Raw genomic sequence first — 25,653 nt, forward strand, 5'->3', positions numbered from 1 at the left:
CAGCTTTCAACCTCATAGAAATTGTCTTCACCAAAAAGCCTTAAATTCAGCGCCTTTTTAGAGGTTTTATAAGCACAATTATAAGGAAATGGATGATATTTATGGGTATATTTTTGAGGAAAATAAATGGGTTCATTTTCTGGAAAATCATCCTATTTTTTCAGTTTCAGAGAAAGAACAAGGTTAAAAAAATAAGTAAAAACGGGTGAAAAAGCTTATAAATTTGTCAAGAATTGATAGGAAATATGAAGAATAGAAGGTCATTAATTGCAGTAAGACAAACAGAGGTTTTTGTCGCAGTTGATAGGACTATACGTTATGCGGATTTGAAGGATTGTAAAATTGAAGAAAATCAGAAAGATATGAGGATGGAATATAAAGTATGAAAGAAGAAAAGATGAGAAAATGGCTTATTTTGAAGGAATTTAAGCTTAAGAAGATTTCGTTTCATATTGAGCGTTTAATTATTAATATGTGTGGAACTATTTTAGTAGTAGTTGGAAGTCATGATTTAGCGACGATTTTTCTTCCAACATATTTAAATTCGCTTGAAGAGAATTCTTTAAGGGATATTTTTGTTTTTTTTTTTGAGGGGATATTAATAATTTTAGAGTTAATGAGGTTGGACGTAAATATTATAGTCAAATAGAAATTGTATCTGTTTTATTTCATCCAGCAAGTAAGAATTTTTCTACAATTTTAGTATTATCTTCAGATGCGGTTATTCGGTATTATATAATATGTTTATTTGATGTATTATTTAGTAATTAGAGTGTTTGAATTGTCATTGAGTTTTGAAGAGTCAGAGCAGTCAATTGATCTTATTTCAGGAACAGGGAGGACAAGGAAAAAGGGATCTTTTATTGTTGATGAAGATGTTTTTCAGGTATCTGATTTTTGTTTTGATTCAAAGGCAAATGAATGGTCTTTATTTACGCTTTATGTTCTTCTTCAAAATGGAGATATATACTCAATATGTCCATTGGTACCAACGAATTGGTAAAGGAATTGATTGTATTTGTTATTATATTTAAAATATTTAGTATGGTTCAGCGTTCATATTTAAATCGTCTTGCATGTTATATTTCTACAAAGTCACAACAACTAGAAAAGAGTAAAGATAGCACTTCCTCTATTTCCCTTGAAAACGAAAGTATACGTATGCAGACACGGTGGATATCTGATATATTGGGACAAGTTTCACTTATCAATGACTATGGATTAGGTTCACCATTATCACAAAATCTTGATATGCAAGATTTGGTTACATTTCGTCGTCCAAATATTTCTAAATTTCCTGTATTAATACAAGGACCATTTTTATTTCAGCCTGCTCCATTGGAATTTTCTTCACAACATGTTACAGCTTCTAATATTATTACATTAGGAACAAATGTTGTTGGTATATTAATTATTTCTTATGCAGATGGCAAAATAGATGTTTGTGTAGAGGTTGAAAGAGTGGAACCAAAATGGGTTTTGAGTAAAGTAAAATATTTATTTTAATATTACATATTTTAAAGTTTTATAGGATGAGGAATTTCCTCCTCCAGTTAATTATCTAGCGACTTATGAAACTATTACAGTTTTGGATTCAAAAAATGCATGTGATTCTAGAGAAAATGTTGCTCTAAATACATTTCTTATACAAGATGTTACAAAGACTAATACGTTTTATTTTTATTATAAAACCTGTATCTATTCTGTGGTCTTAGGATGGCTTGAAAAGTTAGAAAAAAATGATAATATTGAAGTAACATCTATTGCTTTCCTTTTATCTGAAGGAATACAACATTCATCTATTTCTAAATTAATTGATATGAATTCTTTATCATAGTAAATTTTATTAATTTATTATGTAATTACTAATAATTATAGCTCATCTCCTACTATAATAGGCTGTGATTTTTTAACTCATGCATATTTTGGGCATTCTCTTATTTTTTGGTCAACTGCATTTAATTGTACTTTAATTGAACTTGATATTACGAATCAAATACAACTAGGGAATGCATTGGAAGAATCTAACTCTAAAGACACAAGTGTTTCCGGGAAAAATGATCATTTAAAATATTTCTCTTTACTTACATTACCGGTTTATTTAGTTTCTATGGAATCACTTAATTTTCTAAAAGAGGTTCCCTCTTTTATCATTCCTGATGAATTTCAGAATAAGCTTGTTGTTTCTCAGGAATTCTTGCGATTTTTGGGGAAAGTAACTCTTGAAACAAGAAAAAATACAGAGAAACTTCACAATTTAGTAGTTTCTATGTATCGCAGGTATGTATTTTGTTTGTATAGATGTTTCTAGATTGATATTCTAAAGACTAGAACTTCAAGGACGGGAGTTTATGAGACAATTGGAAAAATTATATGTTTTAAAAAATAAGGTAGACAGTATAGTTTCTAAAAATTCATCCGAAAGACTTAAGGATGCTATTAATAATCAAAAGAATCTTCAGAAAAGAGCCGATCAAATCTTGCAGAAATTAATTAAAAGTCATTCTCCAACATTAAGTGATAATGAAAAAAAATGGTTTGATGAATTGAAAAGAATAAAAATGAAAACATATGGAAGTAGGGGTTTTAATGAAAAAATATTATCTGTAAGTGTTACCTTATTTATCAAGAACTTTATATTAAATATTTAGCTTTCAAAACAATTCGAAGCAATAAAATTAGAAAGAGCTCATAATAAACCTGCAATTGATCTTTCTTCTAAGGATAAGCTTCATGAACCTGTTACAATGTCTCAAATAAATCAAATACGATTGATTTTAGATGAACAGTAAGTTTATTTTTCTAGATTACATGTATATAACTATTAATTTAGAGAGCAACATATATCACAAACTAAATCTAAATTGAAGAAATTAAGTAATATACTTGGTGCTAAATCAGAAATAATGGAAATATTCTAAGTTCATATGTATAAATAAACTATTGATCACATAATAAATTATGCTAAAGCCAAATAATTTTTAAGAAAATTTAATAATATAATACTAAACATAACTCTAAAAATACCATATACAATAAACTAAATCTGTTTTTCTTCGTTAAAAAGCAATATTTATAATTAAATTCATATAGCCCAGACATATGTTCGAATATTATTCAATTATGACTTGATATTGAAAATATAAACTAAGATTATTTAATATATTTTTCAATAATAATTTTATTTTTATAATTTGAATTACTGAAGTGCTTCCTAGAAAAAAATTAGTTGTCTTTCTCTTTTTTTAGGAAAATTACTGATTTGACGAATGCCAATGCCTCTTCTCTTTCAATTGATTGAATGCTTGAAACTTTGTTTTTAAAAACAATACCATAAAATTTATCACCAGTTTGTATCATTTCGGGTCTAAATGTTGTACAAATAAATTGTCCATTATCTGACATTTCATGAAGCATTGTTGCTACAGCTGTGCGGTATTGAGCATCTAGTGCTGCATCGACCTATTAAAAGGCTTAGTTTTTATTATTATAAAAAGTAAAAAAAATAATTACTTCATCTAAAAGATAAAATGGTGCTGGATCACAACGCTGGATAGCAAAAATTAGTGCAAGAGCACATAAACTCTTTTGTCCACCACTCAATTGCTGTATTCGTTGTTCACCTTCTTTGTTGTTAAAAGACACACTAATAGCAACGCCTACATAATTTTCTACTGGACTTTTGTACTGTGCTTCTCCCTTATTATATTCATCATGATCTCTATCTTCTGCATGGTCAATTCTTCGTTGCATAATAAGTCGTCCCTTTCCTATAGGGACCAATTTCTCAAATACTTCTGAAAAACTCTTTGAAACTTGTTTAAAATTTCTTTCTATAGCTTCATCTTTTCTCTGATCAAGAACTGAAATAAGATTTTCAATTGATGCTTGAGATTCATCAAGTTCTTTTCGTCGAGCTAAAAGAGCATCTCTCTGTTTAATGAAACTATTATATTGTTCAAAAGCTTTTTTATTAACATGACTAAATTTTTTAAGTGCCTCATTTACTTTGTGAAGCCGTTTAACAATCTTATAAATTAGACATATATTCAATAACAAAAAGGTATTTACCGTATTTGATTCAGTGGTAGAAAACTTTTCAAAAGCTTCTTCTGGAAGTACTCCTAAATCTCTTATATTTTTATTGCATTCTTCTTTATTCTGAAGCAATAAAGCTCTTTTTGCCATGTTACGTTCTAAAGTTTTTTGGTATTTTTCTATAGTTCTAGCTTCATCATTTTGTTTATTCTAAATAAAATATTAAAATATTAAGAATTTATATTGTAGAATCCATACCTGAAGCAATGCTTTTTCTTCGCTTTTTTCGTGCAATTCTGTAGACAATTGGTCAATAGAAAGCTCAATGTCGTTAAGTTTTTTAGTAATAGTGTCTATAGTATCTTGAACATGAGAAATATTTTGTTTCGTTTCATCCATATTGACATCTACATCATCATTTATAAAACTTTGTGTCTTTAATTGATCAAGGCGCAAATATAAATTTTCATGAAGTTCATTCTCTAATTTAATCTTTTGCTGTTCTAATTGTGTTCTTTTTACGTTATGATTAACATACGTATTTTTAATAGAATCTATAGTTTTGTTTAAATTTTCAAGGGTATCTTCTTCTGATTGCGTCAATGTTTTTTTAAATTCAATTTTCATTTCATCTTGCAATGATGATAACTGAGAATTTAATGAATTTATACTAAAATCAACATCATTTAAAAGTGATTGCTATAAAAATTAAATCATAAAATATCTTAGAATAATGTATTTTTACTTTTTTTAATAATGTTTGCTCCAGAATTCCTTCTTCTTTTTGAGTTGCTGAAAGTTTTATTCTGAGTGGATTATAATTTCCTTCAATTTGTTGTTTTTTCGCTTCCAAAGTTTGTATTTTTGACAATTGTTGTGTAACTTTTTGATCCATTTCTTCAAGTATTTTTTTGATTTGAACAATTGAAGAGTTATTTTCTTCATAAGCTTGTTGAAATTTTTTAACAGATTTTACTGCCTCTAACCTAGATTTCCTAATATCATGAAACCCTCCTGTAAATGCACCTTTTTTATCAGATCTATCACCACTTAATGTTATTGCTGTGATATTATGACTACGGGAATATTGAGCTGCTATGTCAAGAGTTGGGCAAATTATAGTTTTTCCGAAAACCTTTATATATACATAAATTTATTTCTATATAAATATATACATACCTGTTCAAATGCCTTCTGGTATTTAGTGTCATATGTTATTTTTTTTAACATTGGTATAGCATCAGGTGCATCAGGATAATTCCCCTGCCTTGGAGATAAACGATTAAGAGGCATACAAGTAATTCTGCCTCCCTTTTCTTTATTCAAAATATCAATAATTTTAGAAGCAGTATCTTCATTATCAACAACAACATGAAATAAACTATAATAATTATAAAAGTATAATAAAAAGACTAAAGACTTACCTATTTCCTGCTGTAACCTCAACAGCAGTTTTGTACCGATCATCCACTTCGAATAATTCATACAATGGACCATAATAACCCGTTAAATCGAGTCTCTCTGCAATTTTCTTGGCATTAGTTAAACCATAATTTATATCTCTAGATATTGTATTTATCAAATTTTTTTGGGCATGGTTTAATTCTTCTTTAATGTGTTCTATTGTTAAACCCAATTTAGCTTCTTGCCGCCACAATTCCCTAAAAAATATTAACAATAAATAATAACAATAAATTAAGATTACTTTCGCTCATCCATTAATTGATCACGAACTATTTTAGCAGATGAATGTTCAATTGAAATATTGTTTAACATTTGCGATCTATTTTCAATTTCCTCTCTAATAGATTTTGTAGATTTCGAGATATCATTGATTTTTTTTTTAAGTGTTTCTAGTTCTTCTTCTAATTCAATTTTAGTTTGATTTCTTTTTCTAATACTTTCTTTCAGATCTGAAATCTCTTGTTGTAACCATATATCACGTTCATTTTTGTTTTTAAATTGTGAATAACGTCCTCTTTTAGAATATAGTAAATTCTGTTGATTTTGAGCATTTTCAAGTCTAAAAAAATTTCATAAAAAAACATATATTTTGAAAATCATACTTATTTTTTATCTGCATTTCATTATTTTTTGCTTCTTGAAACTCCAAAAGAACCGATTGAAGATGTGTTTCTTTCTCTTTTATTTCATTTTCAAGACTTTCTAATTTTTTTTCATAAATATCTTTCGAACTTTCAAGTTCCTCATCTGATTCTTTAAAATTTCGTGCAATAAATTCCAATTGTGCCTTTTCTTTGATTTTAGAGTGTTTGTCTTCTTCTGCCTGTGACTTTTCTATATTTAATAAATGCAATTGTTGCTTTATTATAGTAATATTTTTATTAATTTCCTATGATAAAATTAAAATATTATTTACAACAGATAAAATAATACTTGAATCTGATGCTCTCTTTCTATAAATGTATCACATTTGTCCTCGTTCAAATTAATATTTTTAATTCTTTCTTCATCTATATTAATAAGAGCTTTATTAATTTCTTCTTGTTCTCTAGAATAAATAGTATATTCTAAACAACGACGTTCTCGATTCTTTTTTTGAAATTCTTTAAGTTCATTTTTTTCTTGTTCTAACTCATTTAATCTCTCGTCAATATATTTAAGCAATTCGTCAATTTTCGTTTTTTTAACCATTGTTTCTTCGATAATCTTTAAAGATTCTGCTCTACGTTGCTCATAAACTTGCGTTCCTGCAATTTCTTTAAGTAATGCCAATCTTCCTGAATCTTTAGCATTTGTTAATGCTGTTATCTATTAAATTAAGTCCCATCCCTCAATTCTATATATATATAGTTTCATACTCTTCCTTGTGGAACTATATAATATGGATTACTTCGAGAAAATCCCGCACTTTCTAAAAGATTCACTACATCCGATTTACTATAATAATTTAAAAAAAAAATCATGTAATTCCCCTAATTTACTTGACATTCTTTTTATCCAATGAATATTCATCTTTTTTAAGACCTATAGTCCTTCGAAGAACTACCTCTTCCTTCCCTGTCTACAAATATTACTTCAATTAAAAAAAATATTAAATTTTATACAGGAAATCGATTGTCTGTGTTATCAAAAACTATTTCTACATATGCACTCATCACTGTTGGCCCTGCTCCTTCCTATATTTTTGTTAATCTTATAAACCCTCCTTCATTCATATATACATGAAGAAGTGCCTGGCGTTCCTCCCTCCCCATATGCGTATATGCATCACTTAAAACAAACCGGATAGCTATATTATTAGCTCGTTTTCTCATTTTTATTATATAAAACACCTGAGAAAAAATTGCTTTTTCCTGACCCATTTTTCCCAACTAAACGTATTAATCAGATATAATACACTTTATACAATGGCTCTGATAATACCAATGACATTATATCTCGGGCTAAAGATCTCTGTTACCGTCTGATCTTTATATGACTTAAAACCTTGAATAGTAATCTAATTTTGGTCAAAAAAAAACCGGAAAAAAGGCATTCTTATCATTCTTATTGTTCCTACCTGTTTTATATACATTTATCTATGTTTAAATGTTTAATTAACCGCGTTTCATTGATTTTTTTTTCGTGTCTTTTTGATGACGTTGAGATCATAAACCTCCATTTTTTATAAAAATTTATGATTCATTAGTTTGACTATAAAAACGCAGAAAAATGTATATAAAAGAGTAGAAACAGTATGGAATCGGTCAATGATTCAAGGTTTACAAAAAATCCCGTAAATTTTGGTGATCTGTGTATGTTTTTAGAGGATTTTTTTAGTTAGTATTAATAAGATGATAGCAAGCTATGAAGATGATAGTGATAGCGATGGATATATGCCTGAGAGCTCTGGGAGTGATGAGGAATATGATGAGAGCGATTTGAACGACGAAGATTGGACAGAAATTGGGAGAAATAGGGGTTAAAATGATGAGGAATTTTTTTTAATAATTGAAGTATTATTAGACTTTACGAAGCAGTATAATCGCCAAAGACATATTATCCAGATGTCAAAGGATGGTTTTGATGGTTCCAGAGGGGTTCCAAGAGTAAATATTCGTGGTATAGAAGGGAATTCTCAAAATAAGTCAAACATTGAAACAGTGGATGTTTTGAACAAATATATGAGCCGATTGAATTTTAAGGATTATTATCCATGTGATGAAAAGTCTATTTGCGTTTTTTTTTAGTTTTTTCTTATATTTTAGAGTCAAAATATCAAAAGATAAGTCGGATAGAGCAACAACAGAACAAGTTTTGGATTTAAGGACACGGATTATCCTTTTTAAATTAATAAATAAAGGGATAATATACAAGATAAATGGATGTGTAAGTACTGGTAAAGAGGCAAATGTTTATCATGCGGTTACTGAAAGTGGGGAACAAAGAGCTATTAAAGTCTATAAAACATCTATTTTGGTCTTTAAGAATAGAGATCGTTATGTATCTGGTGAATATAGGTTTCGACATAATTATAGTAGACATAATCCTAGAAAAAAAGTGAAACTTTGGGCAGAAAAAGAAATGCGAAATTTAAAAAGATTATATCAGGCAGGAATTCCCTGTCCTGAACCATTGTATCTTCGTATGCATGTTCTTGTTATGAGTTTTCTTGGAGGAAATGACTCTTGGTATTTTAAAAAAATAATTTTGATTTTAATTGATAAATTAGGCCATATCCACGTCTTAAAGATGCAAATATATCAAGCAACAAATATCCCGATTTGTATTTTCAGTTGTTATGTTATATTCGAATCATATATCAAGTTTGTCATTTGGTACATTCTGATTTATCAGAATATAATATTTTGTCTTTCTTTCTTTCTGTTTTTTATTATTATTAACTTGTTGAATAGATATCATTCGAAAGTTTTATATATTATTGATGTATCACAATCGGTTGAACATAATCATCCTCATAGTTTAGATTTTTTACGAATGGATATTACTAATATTAATGATTTTTTTCGAAAAAATGGTGTAACATGTTTCAATGCAAAAGCTATATTTGATTTTGTCATATCTGACTCTGGTGGAACGACTAAAGAGGAAATTGAAAAGACTTTGATTGAGATGCAGAGTTCGGAGAAGTTTCAAGAGTCAATTGATTTTAAAGAAGATATGGTATTCAAATATTCATATATTCCCCAAACGCTTAATCAAGTTAATGATGAGGAAAAAGATATAGAATTAATTAACAACAAAAATGGAGATAGTCTTTTATACAAGAGATTAATTAATATTTCTTCAGAATCTGAAATAGATAACGATATTGAATCAGATTATTATGATAAAACTGATTCTATATTGGATGGCAATTTTAATAAAAATGATGAGTCTAAGCCTAGTCTTTCAAGATTAAAGAAGTTTGAAGATAAAAATGTAAAAAAGGTATTTATTAATACTTTATTAAATTATTATTTGATTCAATATATAGGAACGTAAAACTCAAGTTAAAGAAATAAATAAAGAACGTAGGAAACACAAATTGCATAAGGCTGAAAAGAAACAAAAAATTAAAGCGTCTAAAAAAAGAAAAAGTAAATAATTTTTTAAAGAAAAATAATTAATCTATTTCTTAAGAAAATATATTAATCTAAATTGTTTTATAGAGAAAATATTAAATCTGAATGTTTCGTTTCAGTTATATAAGTATTTTGTTTTTATGGATGAATTTATGTATATTTTTAATTAATTTTTAAAGAATTAAGATTGTTAAAAGTTTGCTTGGAAAAGTTTTGGTTAAGACAAAAAACTCTTGAATTTCTATCTAATATTTTCTAAAATTAGCTTATTTTTTGTCTTTAAGCATATTATGTTGTAATATATTTTGGTTTTATGTATTTTTTTATGATTTTAGAAAATTAAATATTTAAATCTTTATCTTTATTACTATAATTTTTATATACAAAAGTTAGTATATAAATAAGTATAGATTTTGTTATTGTTAATAATGAATTTCATTAAAAAATATGAATAATGAAATATATATATTAAAGTTATGTTTCAATTTTCTGTAGATATTCAAATTCTACAATTATAGTAAATATATGGCTTAAACAACATATTATATTTGAAGAATTTGGAGTCTTTTGTAAAAGTATAAAATTTTGTTTATAAAAAATATCAATTCCTTTGAATTTTATAAATATATTGCTTTTTGAAATTTTAAATAAAATATATAACAGTATTTAAAATCTCCAAAAAAATGTATATACGAAATGTATATTTTTCTAAAATAGTTATATATATTTTTAATATTTTGTATTATATAAAATGTAAACCTATTTTATTTTTGTCTGAATTGAGCTCCCCAATTTATCAGATCAGTAAATAATGATGCTTGAAGTTTGATTTTTTTCTTTGTTATCCATGTATTAAATGTTGCAGAATATATTTTTAGTATTTGGTCTATATAATTTATATCTTTAAAGATAATAATTTTAACAAGAAATATGCTAGATTGACTATGAGGCATTCCTGTACCTCTTTTTTTCATTTTTAATACATCTTCATGTATTTTTTTAAGAATATCAAAAGCGTATTCAATTTTAATTTCGTTTAAATTGATTTTTGCTTTACATAATTTATTTCCAATTAAATTTCGTGCTCTGTTTGAAATAATATCAGATGATGTAGTACGTATTAAAGTTAATAATGGTAAAATCAAATCAAGAATTATTGGATCTTCGTTACGTAGTTCCAAAAAAATATCTAATATATCCAGAACTTTCCTTTTAAAATTTATAATATTTTCTTTAAGATCAACCTTTTTGTTTTTGTTTTTTTTCTTTCTTTTTTTTAGCATATTTCCTATATGTTTGTCTAATTCTAACATCTCTTCATCATTTATAGACTTTTCAGAATCATTTTCAACATCTTCATTAGAAATATTTGAGGAAATATCTAGAGATTTTTTAAATACATTGTCTTTTTTAATATCGTTAATTATATCGTTAAAATCATCCTCTGTATTCGTTTTATCCTCATTATTTAATGATTTAGAATCATTGTCTATATTATTATAATCCTCATCTGAAGTAATTTCTTCAAATAGAGTATTATTCTTATCTGAATTCTCATCTGTTTGAAGAACCTAATAAAATGTTAGATATTAATATAAGTAAAAATAATGGTAACATTTATCAATAATGACAGACATTTATAATTTATTTTATCTGAAATATATCTAAATGTCTGTTCTACTAATTTTCGAAATAAAATAGAATGTTTAGACAAAAATCCCAAAAGAATATCAGTAAGAATCTCAATTGTATTTTCTGATGATTTTGTTTTTTCTTTGAAAAGATTATTATAACAGATTTTAAGTTCCTATATTTTGATCAACGTTTATTTTTTATTTTAAATATTGTAAAAAATACTTCAAGAACTGAACTAGCTTCTGGATCCTCGTTATAAAGTTGCAAAATAGATAAGGAATATAACAATTCAAAAGCAAGTAGTTCTTGTGCTGTCTTTTTTTCTGAATTAGATTTCTAAAATTATTGAGTATATTCTTTATAATATAGTAAATTTACCTTTACTAAAATCTTTTTAAAAATTTTTATGGATTTATCTCTAATTTTAAGAATTTTTGAATCTATGTTTACTGATAAATTATATTTTTCTGATTCAGATAATGAAATAATTAGTTCAATAGTAAAAGATGGCCAAAAAAATTGTTTTTGTGAATTTTTATTAGACTCTATAGAGTGATCCTTAGAGTTTAAATATGCAAGAGATGATGAAAGACGAGATCTTAATACAGTTTTTGTATTAGTAGAAAATGGATGTTCAAAATCTTTTAACTAAGAATAATTAATTTTAATAAAAATATTTCAATAATTCATTACTTTAGGTTCAAAATATCCGTAAGTTACGAAAAATGTTATATAATCTATTATCCATTCATTACTTTTATTGCATTTCTTGTTTCTTAAAATACTAAGCATTATATCAATTGAAATTTGACGTTTCTGATCTATATCTTCATTTTTCGAGTACGGTGAACATGTAATTGTTTTTAACAGTTGCAAAATATCCCATAAACTGTTTTCATCTGCTAAAGAAATTAAAGATTCTATAAGTTTAGTTTTTGTAATTTTATCAAAATTTAATGCTCCTAAAGGCCCTAGAAGAGACTTAATTATTGGAAGAATAGTTTTTTTTTCAGTATTAGCCGTTGAAATTATACATGAAATCTGTTATACTTATATGTATATTATAATACTATATATATATATAACGTACCACTTTGTTTGAAATTTTGTTCAAATATCTATCCTCATCTGATAAATGATTTATAAAGCAACGCATGAAATTTTTAGAAAATAAATGGACAATATCTGAATTTTCAATTTTAGATAATGCCATATTAAATACTTGAAATCCTAAAAACTTTTTTTCAAGAGATGATGTAGCTGAAAAAAAGGATTCTGGATATTTGTTAAAATAATAATAAAATCATTATTATTATCATTATTATTTACCATCAATAACTTTAGTCCAAAATTCTAAAAATGATGAATTCACTGAATTATTCGCTTCTGATGTGTACATTTCTATAATTATATTCCAAACAAAATGTGATCTTGTATTCCAACTCACATTCTGTTTTGTTTCTGAATTAATATTATCATTTTTTAAAACTTTAGCTAGTTCCTCCAAATTAGATGAATCAAGAGGATTTAAAGGACTCCATTGAGTATCCCCAATAGACTTCAAATCCTTCTAAACCATCCATTAATGTTTATACACTATAAATCTTCAAAAATAATTTTCTTACATATTTATCAATCGTTAATATTATTGCTACCCCTTCTAATGTCTTAGACATCCCAGAATCACATATTTTTTTAAGAATTCTACTATAGACTTCCTCAGACTGAGAAAATTCCTTAAACTGAACTAATATATCGTTTATTACATAAAAACTTGGTTCCCTCATCCATCTTTTTTTTAATGATATTTCAATCAATATTTCTACCACTTTCTCTATCTTCTCAATACATCCCGTCCTTTCAAGTATCTTAGAAACCACAATTGCTTTCATACCAAATAATTTTCCAAATAAAAAATCTCTTTCTTCCTTCAATTATTAATATATACCATTTATTCTCTAAATTCTACTTGTGCTGAATAATTCCCCTTCTCCCCATTATATTTCTCAATTAATTCAATAATTTCTCCTGCATCTAGACCCTTTATTTCTAACAAAAACTACATAATCAGATCTTTCTTAAAAAATCTCCTCTTTCCACCTCTGATAACGCCGTAGAAAACCCCAGTCTGCTATATTCTCTGCTGCTAGAAAGGCCTTTAATTAATCTAGTCAGTGCGTACATTCCCTTCTCTCCTAAAACATTTTCTATAGATTTTTTTGATGTTCCTAAACTCTTATCTTCTTCATCCTTAGGAATTGCTAATTTAACCCCTTCAATAAGCTTTATAGTAGCTTTACTACGTATTTCTGGGTCTTCTGATGCTAAGTCCCAGTAACAACTAAGCTCTGTCATGATGTGTTAATCTTTGTCATTTTTTCCTTCGATCTGCCTCTGGTTGTTAATATATTAATAATATATGTAAAAAGAGGGAGATTGTTTTATTATACAAGTATTTATTATTTTTTATAAGAAAAGTTCTTTATATGATTGTATTTTATTAAGAAGAGAAGTTTTTTTTTGTTGTTTGAATGAAGATATGTTTTAATTTTTATTGAATTGTTTTTAAAAAAAACCAGAGGAAATTGTTTTGTCTGGTTTGATTAGATTTCTTTCTAAAAAATAGTATTTTTTTATATATTTTTAAGACATGTTATGATATAGTTGTAATTGGGAGAATTTAATATGTTTTTTAAGAAAAAAAGAAAATTATTATAGTAAAGGAAGATTAAGAGATAAATGAAAGTTTAGATTGAATATGCCTAGATAAATCCCTATGTTTATATGGAAATTTCTAATTTTTAGGGAAATAGGCATAAGTTTTAATGAATTCTTAAAAAGCTAAAATATACGAATTGTTTTTTGTAAATAAATTATAAACAGTTAACATATGTCTAGTAAAGACATGAAAAAATAAGTATTAGAACAATTTATGCAAAATCCTATATTATAATTTAAAATTTGCATTTTAATGAAAATGCAAGTAAAAAAGAAAAACTAAAAGAAGTAATATCATAGATATCCGCAAAAAATAAAAGTCTTTAGAATATTACTAATATCAAGTCCGTATGGCGGTAAGAGTGCCTCCTGGTGTATCGAGAGTAAGTGATGAATTAATTATATGATTATAATAAAGGTCAATTGATGATTTCGATTCAGAAGGTTGTTGTATATTTGATACACTATCAACTGAAGGTATAGAAGATAATGAAGATTGAGAATAAAATAAAGATGACTCGGAAAGCGAAGAAATTGGAATGAATTCATTTAAAGATGATAAAGAACTGGTTGAACTAGATTTTTTATGAGATATTGGAGGAATATTTTTCCTAGGATTCTCGTCCGTATGCGCTATATATTCGGAATCCTGAGTGTTTAATTTATCGGATCCTCTAAACTAAATATTTAAGAATTTTATCTAAAAAAGTGAAATACTTACAAAGCAATAACTATCTAAAAAATTTTGGTATAAAACAGAATCTACAGATGGTTTCGAACTTCCCTTGAATAAGTCACGTGCAGCTTTGTTTTCTTGAAAAGATACTGATAATTTGGTATCATTTAATGAAAGGGTATTTGAAATATCATTTCCAAAAGATATATTACTCTGACTCTTAGTTAATGGTTTATCTATTAAAAGTAGATTCGAAAAATATAAGTCTACGTTTTTTATGGAATCTTCATAAGAATTAGGGTCTTTCGTTTTAGAATCTTTATTTTTGTTTTCGTTATAATTCGTAGTACCAGATGCTTTAATAGCTGCTGTAAGCGAAGTACTAAAGTCATATCGATTTGAAAAAATATTGCTGAAATTATCCTTTTTACGTGATAATTGTTTGGTATTTGTATCATCATTAATTGGAGACATGTGAAATGGATCGTTTTTATATAACTGAAATATAGATAAACGAGGATCTAATCCTGTATTAAAATCATCATCATTTAAATATCGATTTCTTAAAGAAAAAGCCGGAAAATGAGTAGAAGGACGTGTTTGTGTTTTAAATTCTCTTTTAAAGCCTATTTTATAATTCATGCCTGAATTATTATCCCAGAATTCTTCCCCTGGAATTTTATATCGTACACAAAGATATAGAGTCTTGTTCTCGATATTCATCAGTTCGTGTAGCTTAATATTAAAAACAAATCTATCAAGATCATCTTTATATTGTTTCGTTAATATATCATCCGTGTATTCAGCATTTATTTCTGATATTGTTTGCCAAAAATCCATTGTAAATCTAATTCCAACAATTTTCTCGAATGATATATTTCTCACTGCAACCCTTCCTAATAAACGCTTCTTATCTGATGATAGATATACCGTCTCCAGTTGAACATTTTGTGACAAACATAATACCTTACTATTCTCGAAATTTACCAATTCAATTGTCAAATTCGAATTCTTTTCTTTCCTTAGATCATATAAATCAGAATCAAATGCCATTTCATATGTATCTTGATATGTTTCGTCTAGTAATCCACTTCTACTTACTTCTTCTGGCTTTTCCGCTTGAGAAAAATGCTTAATTTCTTCTAATTTCGTTGCAAATTGTACATTCTTGTGCATAATTGGCGTTGATGGCATGGATTGTGGACGTTTATGTTTTTCCGACTTTAATGATGATTTCACTAATTCCCCGCTCTTCTTTCTAACAACTTTCTGTCTATTACAATCTTCTTGCCCTTCTGTATTTTTTGTTGGATTTGATTTCGTTGATCGATTCGATTCCTTTGTTGCGTTTTTATATGCTAATAATGTAGATTCAAATGACGGACTTGACGATACCTTTCTTAAATAATTAGATATCTTCTGAGATTCCTGTTTTTCCTCATTTATCTCCCTCAATATCCATTCTTTTTTATTCCACTCTTCTCGTTCATCTTTATATTTATATACTTCTTCCATTCTCTCTTTATTAGATAAGTGCTCCTGATTATTTTCTACCACATTATATGCTGCTTCCTGTATATATTCTCCCCTTTTCTTTACGTCTCTCTCTTCATATTTATGCATATCTTCTTTCATCTGTTTTGATGGCATAGAAAACCTCCTTTCCGGCAACTCCTTCCACTCCTCTTTCAATAAAACTATCATTACCCTTAGTTATCACTTCTTTGCTTCTAATATACTTTATTTACTTGTATTTTTCTCATTATATTCCTTTTCAATTTTTTCTTCAACTCTACATTTTAAAGATGTTGTTGTTTTATTCAAGGAACTACATGACGGCGGCATATAAGGCATGGATGCTTCTTCTGCCTCCTGTTCGGCCCTTTACCTGCTCCGAAATCCTCAGAACTGAGCCTTTATCCGGCTGAAAACACCGTATCTTTTTTTTTCCGTGTCCCTGAGCTTGCTGTCGAATTCCGATAAGGCCGTGGATTACCACATCCTTTTGTTTTTAATAGGGGGTTAGGTGTTTATGGTGTAATAAAGATTGTAAGAAATAGATATACATGTAGAATAGAAGTGTTTTTTTTTTTAAAAGATGTAAATAAGTGAAGTATTTAATAAAAATATTTTTAATGAAATAAATATGAAGGAATAATAGTGAAGAAGGAGTAGTTTGAAAGGATGTTTGAAAGGAAGTTTTAAAAGGATGTTTTAAAAGTTTTGAATGTTTTATTAAAGATGTTTTTTAAAGTTGGAAAGAGATGAATGAAGATTTATTTAGTATAATGTATATGATGTTTGTGTGATGTTGGTGTGATGTTGGTGTGATGGTAATAATGTTAATATAATCTATATAATGTTGGTATGATGTATATAATGTTAATAATATTAGTATAATGTTAATAATATTAATATAATGTCAACATAATCTTAATATAATTTATATGATATCAATATAGTGCTTAGCTTTGATTATTTTTAAAAGATATCAATAATAATTGCTTTAAATTAAAGATTAAAGCAAAAAGATAAAAATTTCAAATTTTTAAATAATAAAAGAGATACAATGGATATTTTTATAAAGTTTAAAACTAATTTTATATAAAATAATTAGTTATAATTGAATGATGTATTTTTTTTGTTTTTGTAAATTAGAATTTAAAAAAAGTTTTAGTAAAAAAGAAGTATATTAAGAAGTAGAATGTTAAAATTTAAGCTTTTTTCTTAATATTATTTAAAAGGATAGTTTTATAAAAAAGTATTTGTTGAAAATTTGAGTTTGAAAATGATAAATTAATGAATTAGTATATTTATTTTAAAAAAGTTATTAAAAATAGAAAAATAAGGATGAATAGCAATTAAATATAGGACAATATATATGTATGTATATTGTTTAGTTTAAAAATATTAATATGTTTGTATTTTTTTTATGTAAGAATAGTAATATACTATATTTTCAATTATATAGAAATATTCATAAACATTAATTAAAGTGACGATTTATTTATAAACTTTAATATATTTGAACTTTTTTATTATTTATAAAAGTACATTTAGTTTTATTGCATGTATTTTTAAAAAAATATCATCACTGTCTTCTTAAAATTCATCTTTTTTATCAAATAGTTTATTTTTTTGTTTCAAAAAATCTAATTACATGTTTTTTCTATTTAAAAAATATTTATATCCTTTTTAAATATAAAATACACTCTTTAAACATAGATTTGGATTAAATAAGTTATAACCTAATAAAAATTATATAAAATATTTTAAAAATGATGCTTTTATTATATTATATATTTAAAGATAAATAAATAATAAAAAATATAAAATTAAACAATAATTTTGGAAAAATATACAAAGATAAAAGGACTCAAGACAGATTAATTATTTAAAAGTCTTTAAATCATTTGTGCCTTAATTTAGTCAGTCTGTTACTACAGTAACCACCTTATAGAAAAATCTTGATCTGATGGATAAAGAACATGATAAAAAATACAAGGAAAACCATTCAGACAAGCAGAATACATTCTCATCATTAGGTTTGGATCCTCGTATTACTCAGGCAGTTTTAAAATTGGGGTTTCGTAATCCTACATATGTTCAAAGCCAAGTAATTCCTTTGGCTTTAGAAGGGAAAGACCTTTTTATACAGGCACGTACAGGATCAGGAAAGACAGCGGCATATTTAATTCCTATTATTGAGAATATTTTAAAAAATAAACAAGTAATACATTTTTTTGGGGAAAAAAGTCTAAAATAGATCAGTCTCATCAAGAATCAGAGACAAGATCATTAATAATTGTTCCTACAAGAGAGCTTTCTAATCAAGTTACAAATAATGTTAAAGAACTTACGTTTTATTGTGGAAAGATTATAAGGGTTGTTAATTTGGCAGCTAATATTTCAGACAATGCAGCAAGGTAGAGAAGAAAATATTTTTATGTATAACATTGTTGTTTTATGTTGACGATATGTAAGAATATTAATATCTGAATGTCCTGAGATAGTTGTTGGTACACCATCTAGAATTATAGTTCATTTGAATTCTTCAAATCTTCGTATTCAAGAAAGTTTATTACATTTTGTTATTGATGAGTTTGATCTAATTCTATCATATGGATATTCAGAAGACTTTGATAATATTATGAAGTATATACCTAAGAGTGTTCAGATGCTTTTAACAACTGCAACATTTGTAGAGGATCTTGATAAATTAAAAAGAGTGATTTGTAAAGATCCTATTATTTTAAAATTAGAAGAGAAGGATTCACATTCAAATCTTTCTCAATATAGTGTAAGGTGTTATTAAATATTTATATTGGTTCTTTTTTAATCTCATATAGATGTAGTGAAGATGAAAAATTTCTTCTTATATATGTTATACTTAAACTTCGGCTTATAAAAGGGAAAATCATTATATTTGTTAATAATATAGATAGATGTTATAAGGTAAAATTATTTTTGGAACAATTTGGCATTAGGAGTTGTGTTTTGAATTCAGAACTTCCTATTAATTCTCGTTTACATACTATTGAGGAATTTAATAAAAATGTATATGATATCATATTAGCAACAGATGAAAACAATTTATCAAAAGAATCGGATTCTATAGATGATATACAAGGTAAATTTGTACTTTTCTATTTGAATTTTAAATAAATAATTTTAAAAGAAGATATAAATGAATCAGCAAAAATAATTTCAAAAAAAGAAGATAATGGTGTCTTAAAGAAACGAAAGAAAACACATAAAGACAATGAATATGGTGTTTCTCGAGGAATTGATTTTAAAGACGTAGCTTGTATATTTAATTTTGATCTCCCAACTACTGTAAAATCATATATACATCGATCTGGAAGAACAGCCAGAGCGAATAAAAGTGGAATGGTTATTTCATTTATTGTACCAGAAAAACTATGGGGAAAACATAAAAATGCATTATTAAAAACTGCGAAATATGATGAATCTATATTTGAAAAGATAAAAGAAGACCAGGAAATTAAAGGAATTACAATTAAACCTTATAATTTTAATATGGAACATGTTAATGCTTTTCGATACCGAATGGAAGATGCGTTAAGAGCTATTACAAGAACAGTTATAAGAGAAGCTCGAGAAAAGGAATTGAGAATGGAAGTACTTTCAAATGAAAAACTTAAGAAATTTTTCGACGAAAATCCAAATGATTTACAACAACTTCGATATGATAAAGAGCTTCATCCAACAAGAATTCAACCGCATCTTAAACATGTACCAAATTATTTACTACCAAAAAAAGAAAGAATAAATATTATAGAAAACATTGGACATGTTAATTTTCATAAAAAAAATATCAATCGAATCAGTAAAGCTCGTCATTCTAATTTTAAAAAAAGAACAAAATATTTTAACAATAAAAATGATCCTTTAAAATCCTTTAAAGCATAATCTTTTTAATTAAACTTATTTAGCATTTTTTATTATACATTTAATATTAAAATAAATCTTTTTTCTTCATATTTCCGGATTTTTTGTATTTTTCTTTTCTAACTGAATTATTTTCTCTTTATATTCCTTCGTCATTTCTTCTACTTTTCTTAATGCAAGTTCTAAACGATCTAACTCTTCTTGTTCTGTTCGTTGGCCTTATTATTCGTTAATTATAAAATTATCATTTTCAATTCTTTTATATCATACTAAATAAATTCGTCGGCGATCGATCTAATGGCAAAACTGCCCGAGAATGCCTTGTTAATATATCATACATAGTTTCTGTAGGTTCATTAAATATCTATACATATATAAACTCTTATTATAAAAATACATCAATTTATTTACAATCTCATCATATTGATAACTTGTCACTGAAAGTCCTTGTTCCTTAATAACTTCTGAGTTTGGTCCATATGGATGTAATTTTAATCGATGAAAAAGACTAATACTTTTTTCTGCTGCTTCTGGAACAAAATATATACGTATTGCAATATCAAATTCTCCCCATCCCGTCTCCGATACTTCAAAAGGACTCTTATCAATTGCTAAAATACCCTTAATCCCTGTATTCTTCTCTTCTTTTTTATACTTCTTGTAGCATTTGGATATGTATCGTGAAGCTTAAAAACCACTTTTTTAATAAAATATGATAAATCCTCCTCATAAATCCCTTTAACAGAGACCGTCCATGCATGTGTATGGTCTGAATCTGGTTTCTTCCTATCTCCTAATGGCATAGCAATATTACCAATAACAATAGGTCTTATTATCTGGCATTTTGGAACACGGCTTATTGGTGCCATATAAAACACTATTTATACTTAATATATGACCTTTAAATCTATATTTTACCTTATTTTACCTTGTTTTACCTTGTTTTTTGTGCCTTTTGCACTTTAATTAATTTTTACACTTTTCCATGAGGTTGATCGGCCGACGTACCAGAAATTTTGAGAGGAGAGACGAGGAAATAATGGTAAAAACAGAGGAAAAAAAGGGAGAATTACCTGGAAATATAGATAAAAACCATGTAAATAAGGAGTTCTTGAAGGTATGAGGAAAAAAAGCGAAAAAAAACGGTGAAATTTGACCAAAAAACAAGGGATCAGATGAGAGATCAGAGTCAGTAGAAAGCCAGGAGAATAAGGAAGAAATAGGAAGAAATATTAAGGACCGTATGGAACAGCTTATAAGATTAAGAAAACGTATGCGTCTTTCGGCGGAAGCGAACCGAAAGGATTTATTTAGTGAATATCAGCGTTTAAAAGAGGATCCAAAGTTAGCTAGGAAAATAGAGCTTAAAAGACAAGATGCAGAGAAGAAATTAGATAAACAGGAGTCTATAGAGAGAGGAGAGGATTATGAGCGAAAACGGGCATGGGATTGGACAATTGAGGAATCAGAACGATGGGATCAACGAATGAAAGAGAAACAAGAAGCACGGGATAAATCGTTATTTGCAGGTTTTAAATAATTAAATATGAGTGGGAATGAGTTAAAAAATGGATAGATTATACACAAGCGGCTCAACATAGTTATGAAAAATTGATGCGTAAGTTTAAACCGGATTTAGAAGGGTATGAGAAGGAAAGAGCAAAAGTGATGGCGAATAAAGAGATGTTGAATGAAAATGATATGGAGGTTGGGAATACATATGAATCATTTTATAGGGATGCGAATTTTCTTGGGTTTGCAAATAATAAACCGAGTAAAAAAGCGATTGATCGACTTATTGAGGATCTTAATAAACAGTAAGTGTTTTTTTTTATGTTATATTTATAAATATTTGAAGGGAGGAAATGAGGAATAAATCAAGAAAAAGAATTGATCCGGATGATGAGGATGTTAGCTATATGTATGTTTTTAGGAAAGTGTTTAATTTTATTGTATTAATGGAAATATTAGAAATGAAAGGAATGCGAATTTCAATAGGAAAATCTCAAGGTATTTGTATTTATTTTTAAAAAAAAAATAATTCTTTTTTTTTTAGGTTTTATGATAAATATACAAGAGAGATTCGAGAAAGTCTTGAAAGAGGTACAGCAGTCTGAAACATGTATATTATTTTGGTTTCAGTTGCTGAATTTTTGATTAAAAACAATGGGAACATTTTTTATTATAATATCTATATATCTATGCAGTTATTTAATAAAACACATATTATAAATGTGTTTTTTATGGCATAGATGCTAATTTTTCAATATGTTCTACATTAGCGATACCTTTGAATTCTTGATGAATGGATTGAATTATTGCATTTGCTACGGTTTCAACTTTTAAAGGTTTTACAGCAGCAGCATTCATAAATGGTATTTTTTCACAAAATAGCTTATTAACATTAGAGATAATATCGATCATTCCTCCAAGGAGTAAAGAAATAGGTCTTTCTTTGGAATACATAAGACCTATATAAACAATTAAGAATATTAATAATAATAAATAAAAGGTACCTGGTCGCATAATAATAGGTCTTATATTTTGAGCTGAACATATATAATCTTCTGCTTCTCTTTTTGATTCAATATATCTTCTAGGAATACCTGGGAATGTATTTGCTGCCGAAAGATACACAAAAGGTATCTTTTTATTTTCCTGGGATATCATATCTACTACACGAATTGCTTTTTATACGTTTATAAGGATAGGATATACTTGTATAATATTTACCAAAATCTCTATTTAACTTGTCGTAACTTAAATCTTCATCTTGAGACAACTGAAAAAGCGAAAATATGTTATCTCTTCCAGATAAAAAACTCTTATATCTATTTTCTAATAGGGTTCCTACAGAATATACAACTGCTGTTGCACTTTTTACATGGTTTTCTATAGAAATTGGATCATTTAAATCGCCTTTACACCAATTTACTTGTTGTGTCCAGCTCCAAATATTATCATCATGTTGATTATTATTAAGCACACCTTTTCGACTTTTTTTCAAATCAATTTTGGATTATTCAGCCTTTATTCTTAGCAATACCTTATTGATGTAACCGTCCAGCCTTTTTGAACTGCTATTTTACAAATATGTCTACCTTTAACAAATAAGACATGGATAAATATATGGAGATATTTTACATGCCTAGAAATCCGGTTCCACCGAATACTGCTAAATGATGGTTCATTTTAATCTTAATGTTTTTCAATTTTTTACTTGTCGATAAAAATATTTTTAATATGATTTTTATCATATTAAATTAAGTATAAATACATGAGAAATTGGTTATTTTACAGCTCTAAATAAGTAGATGGTTAATGGTGTTTTTTTTTCTGAGAAAAAATAACAATTTTTATATAAATAAACGAGGTATCAAAATACAAAATGTTAGAAAAAATACAGTATATTCTGGCATTGAGAGACAGTTAGCTCTCTATCCTTGTATTAATATGGATGTTATTATTCATGGGTTGAAGGATTTTTCAAATGCTATGGACAGTCTTTTGCCTGATAAGAAATTTAAGATAGTTCGTAAATTACAGAGGTTATATGAGAAATCAGATAAAAATATTATTATAACATGTAAAATGCCAAAAAAGATGAAATACGAATACTCATTTGAAAAAAAGAATGCATGTTTTGTATGTATTTTAATATGGTTATGTATATGTATTAATTTTGTTATAGTTACTTTCTCAAATGGCAAAATATTTTGAACCATTTGATGAAAAGAAGATTCTGGGGTTCTTGACTTTTTCTATTTATTCAAGAAATGTGATTGAAATATTGATACGTTATTATCTTTATAAAATATATTTTCTTAACAAAAGGAAACAAGGCTTGATGTTTTTGCAGAATTTTTTGCAAACACTTGTTAATTCTGATTTAAAAAAAAGGTTAAAGGGAATTTCTGCCATCATTATTATGAAATTAGAAGTTCGATATTCATACGAAAATCCAGAAATCATGTGTAAGTTTTCAATAAATTTGTACGCTTATTAAAATATTAAATCTTAGTTGCTATGATGTTTGCAAAAGAATCATGTTCAATTGATATATATAATATAGTTAAAATTTATCTATTGAAAATCTGCTGTATACAAGGTAATTTGAAAAAGGCTATACATATACTTGGAGAGATGGTTAAGAACTGTCAAATTCCACCTTTTTCAGTTATGAATCATGTATTGAGGATGGCATTGAAGAAAACTTCCTTAAATAAAAATATAAAGGAAAGGGAATCATATCTTATGTTTTTCTATAATAAGATATTTTTTAATTTGTATCCGAATTATGAAACTATTAAAATACTTGCGAATTATTCTTTAACATATTATGAATTTGATAAATTATGGAGTTTTATTATTATGCATCCTCACAAGAATCAAATAATACAACAATGTCAAATTGAAATAGCTTTAGCTTTTTTAAGACTTGGAAGAAAGTATAAATTTCATTCAGATTTAAATGTTCGTTTAAGTGCTAATACTATGAATTTTTTTCAGTATCTTACACAAAATATTGCGAAATTACATAAAAATACGATTATTTGTTTAATTTTATGTTTTTCTTTATTTGATAATTTTGTCGGTCTTAAGAAGTGTTTTGAAATTTTAACCCAAAATTGTTGGAAGTTATCTGAAAAACATTATTCTGCATTATATAGGCAAACTTTTGAATTGAATTTTGGAAACATCAAAACTTATAGATATGATTTTATTAAATCTTTATGGAATCAAAGTCAATATGAAGCATTATCTTTGGAGAAAATAAATGATAATAAACATTCAATAATTGAATATGTTCGGTGTATGGGGAGTTTTAATGATGTACAAGAGATTTATCATATTCTGGAAAAAAAAAGGACATTTGTTGAAAAGGGAACAATTATAGGGTTTATGGAAGCTTTTATGGTCGCGAATGCACATTTAGAAAGTCTTTTATTATTAAAATCTTTATCGGATTTCAAGATAGTTATAGATTTAGACATAGTAAAATGTCTTTTTAATAATATTCGGACAATAAATGTTTGGAATGATGTATTGCGTGTTATTCCTATAGAATTGGCTCGAAATAGGCTTATAGTCCCACACGACTTTTTTGCAAAATCATGGAGAAAAGTTATGAATAAACAATATTCTAAAAAATCGATTATATCAAAGGATTATGTAGTATTTATTATGTACCTAATTGAAATATATACAGAAGAATTGAATAAGATTATTAAAGGATTGAAAAATCATAGAGATGTTGAAATTGCTTTGGAAAAGTTTGAAATAATGAATCATTTATAAACATTTTTATTTTTGTATAATAGAAATCACTAATAAAATATTTTCGACTATTTCTATGCTTTATGATTTAAATGATTGTCTTTATATTTTGTAAGATAATAAATAAGTATATGCTATACCAAAACATCTATTGTTTTCCTTTATATGCTGATATTCCCCGATTTAATTCCATGAGTAATATACATTAAATTAAAATATTCATAGACAAATGCTAGCATGTAAAAACATAATGCAGATATATCCAATGATATATAACAAAATATTCTGAAATTCGAAAATTGATCAAAAAAACAATAAATTATTTTATCAAAAAGATTTGATGATAAATATGACAAATAACCCGATAAT

General features: G+C 26.6%; 10 protein-coding genes across 10 annotated transcripts; 5 read left to right on the forward strand and 5 right to left on the reverse strand.

Moving 5' to 3' along the window:
* Positions 1-88: 88 nt before the first annotated feature.
* Positions 89-2,921, forward strand: T552_01665 (hypothetical protein; the record flags this gene model as incomplete). The annotated part of the gene is made up of 11 exons (XM_018370237.1): positions 89-182; positions 232-380; positions 422-577; positions 622-728; positions 772-999; positions 1,044-1,488; positions 1,532-1,836; positions 1,879-2,280; positions 2,327-2,606; positions 2,652-2,788; positions 2,834-2,921. 11 exons carry the CDS (start codon positions 89-91, stop codon positions 2,919-2,921), a joined length of 2,391 nt encoding a protein of 796 aa, XP_018225946.1.
* Positions 2,922-3,167: 246 nt separating this feature from the next.
* On the reverse strand, positions 3,168-7,475 carry T552_01666 (hypothetical protein). Its single transcript, XM_018370238.1, has 17 exons — positions 7,426-7,475; positions 7,335-7,373; positions 7,224-7,291; positions 7,107-7,178; positions 6,984-7,063; positions 6,861-6,939; positions 6,436-6,810; positions 6,105-6,391; positions 5,744-6,061; positions 5,463-5,699; positions 5,218-5,419; positions 4,784-5,173; positions 4,297-4,737; positions 4,072-4,248; positions 3,514-4,029; positions 3,259-3,462; positions 3,168-3,214 (listed from the first exon to the last, which is right to left on the reverse strand). The coding sequence occupies exons 3-17, from the start codon at positions 7,254-7,256 to the stop codon at positions 3,200-3,202; spliced, it is 3,426 nt and encodes a 1,141-aa protein (XP_018225947.1). The 5' UTR covers positions 7,257-7,291; positions 7,335-7,373; positions 7,426-7,475; the 3' UTR covers positions 3,168-3,199.
* A 217-nt stretch (positions 7,476-7,692) lies between these two features.
* T552_01667 (hypothetical protein) lies at positions 7,693-9,634 on the forward strand. The gene is made up of 7 exons (XM_018370239.1): positions 7,693-7,796; positions 7,843-7,962; positions 8,008-8,209; positions 8,250-8,672; positions 8,714-8,851; positions 8,898-9,432; positions 9,479-9,634. Exons 1-7 carry the CDS (start codon positions 7,739-7,741, stop codon positions 9,587-9,589), a joined length of 1,587 nt encoding a protein of 528 aa, XP_018225948.1. The 5' UTR covers positions 7,693-7,738; the 3' UTR covers positions 9,590-9,634.
* A 653-nt stretch (positions 9,635-10,287) lies between these two features.
* Positions 10,288-13,602, reverse strand: T552_01668 (hypothetical protein). Its single transcript, XM_018370240.1, has 10 exons — positions 13,302-13,602; positions 13,171-13,260; positions 12,827-13,129; positions 12,531-12,771; positions 12,292-12,476; positions 11,895-12,242; positions 11,580-11,849; positions 11,424-11,537; positions 11,182-11,373; positions 10,288-11,137 (listed from the first exon to the last, which is right to left on the reverse strand). The coding sequence occupies exons 1-10, from the start codon at positions 13,554-13,556 to the stop codon at positions 10,331-10,333; spliced, it is 2,805 nt and encodes a 934-aa protein (XP_018225949.1). The 5' UTR covers positions 13,557-13,602; the 3' UTR covers positions 10,288-10,330.
* A 620-nt stretch (positions 13,603-14,222) lies between these two features.
* On the reverse strand, positions 14,223-16,291 carry T552_01669 (hypothetical protein). Its single transcript, XM_018370241.1, has 2 exons — positions 14,641-16,291; positions 14,223-14,598 (listed from the first exon to the last, which is right to left on the reverse strand). Exons 1-2 carry the CDS (start codon positions 16,243-16,245, stop codon positions 14,260-14,262), a joined length of 1,944 nt encoding a protein of 647 aa, XP_018225950.1. The 5' UTR covers positions 16,246-16,291; the 3' UTR covers positions 14,223-14,259.
* Positions 16,292-18,025: 1,734 nt separating this feature from the next.
* On the forward strand, positions 18,026-20,099 carry T552_01670 (hypothetical protein). Its single transcript, XM_018370242.1, has 5 exons — positions 18,026-18,325; positions 18,367-18,521; positions 18,580-18,900; positions 18,945-19,225; positions 19,274-20,099. The coding sequence occupies exons 1-5, from the start codon at positions 18,071-18,073 to the stop codon at positions 20,026-20,028; spliced, it is 1,767 nt and encodes a 588-aa protein (XP_018225951.1). The 5' UTR covers positions 18,026-18,070; the 3' UTR covers positions 20,029-20,099.
* T552_01671 (hypothetical protein) lies at positions 20,014-20,974 on the reverse strand. Its single transcript, XM_018370243.1, has 5 exons — positions 20,926-20,974; positions 20,663-20,884; positions 20,419-20,618; positions 20,278-20,371; positions 20,014-20,225 (listed from the first exon to the last, which is right to left on the reverse strand). Exons 2-5 carry the CDS (start codon positions 20,874-20,876, stop codon positions 20,095-20,097), a joined length of 639 nt encoding a protein of 212 aa, XP_018225952.1. The 5' UTR covers positions 20,877-20,884; positions 20,926-20,974; the 3' UTR covers positions 20,014-20,094.
* Positions 20,975-21,004: 30 nt separating this feature from the next.
* On the forward strand, positions 21,005-22,170 carry T552_01672 (hypothetical protein). Its single transcript, XM_018370244.1, has 6 exons — positions 21,005-21,124; positions 21,176-21,536; positions 21,584-21,824; positions 21,866-21,928; positions 21,979-22,017; positions 22,064-22,170. Exons 1-6 carry the CDS (start codon positions 21,047-21,049, stop codon positions 22,122-22,124), a joined length of 843 nt encoding a protein of 280 aa, XP_018225953.1. The 5' UTR covers positions 21,005-21,046; the 3' UTR covers positions 22,125-22,170.
* A 39-nt stretch (positions 22,171-22,209) lies between these two features.
* Positions 22,210-23,240, reverse strand: T552_01673 (hypothetical protein). The gene is made up of 5 exons (XM_018370245.1): positions 23,156-23,240; positions 23,054-23,108; positions 22,741-23,003; positions 22,524-22,694; positions 22,210-22,478 (listed from the first exon to the last, which is right to left on the reverse strand). The coding sequence occupies exons 1-5, from the start codon at positions 23,196-23,198 to the stop codon at positions 22,249-22,251; spliced, it is 762 nt and encodes a 253-aa protein (XP_018225954.1). The 5' UTR covers positions 23,199-23,240; the 3' UTR covers positions 22,210-22,248.
* Positions 23,241-23,276: 36 nt separating this feature from the next.
* Positions 23,277-25,351, forward strand: T552_01674 (hypothetical protein). The gene is made up of 3 exons (XM_018370246.1): positions 23,277-23,652; positions 23,699-23,981; positions 24,029-25,351. Exons 1-3 carry the CDS (start codon positions 23,329-23,331, stop codon positions 25,303-25,305), a joined length of 1,884 nt encoding a protein of 627 aa, XP_018225955.1. The 5' UTR covers positions 23,277-23,328; the 3' UTR covers positions 25,306-25,351.
* The last annotated feature ends 302 nt before the right edge of the window (positions 25,352-25,653 follow it).

The sequence above is a fragment of the Pneumocystis carinii genome (genome assembly GCF_001477545.1).
Source record: "Pneumocystis carinii B80 chromosome Unknown supercont1.7, whole genome shotgun sequence".
Taxonomy (NCBI): Eukaryota; Fungi; Ascomycota; class Pneumocystomycetes; order Pneumocystales; family Pneumocystaceae; genus Pneumocystis; species Pneumocystis carinii.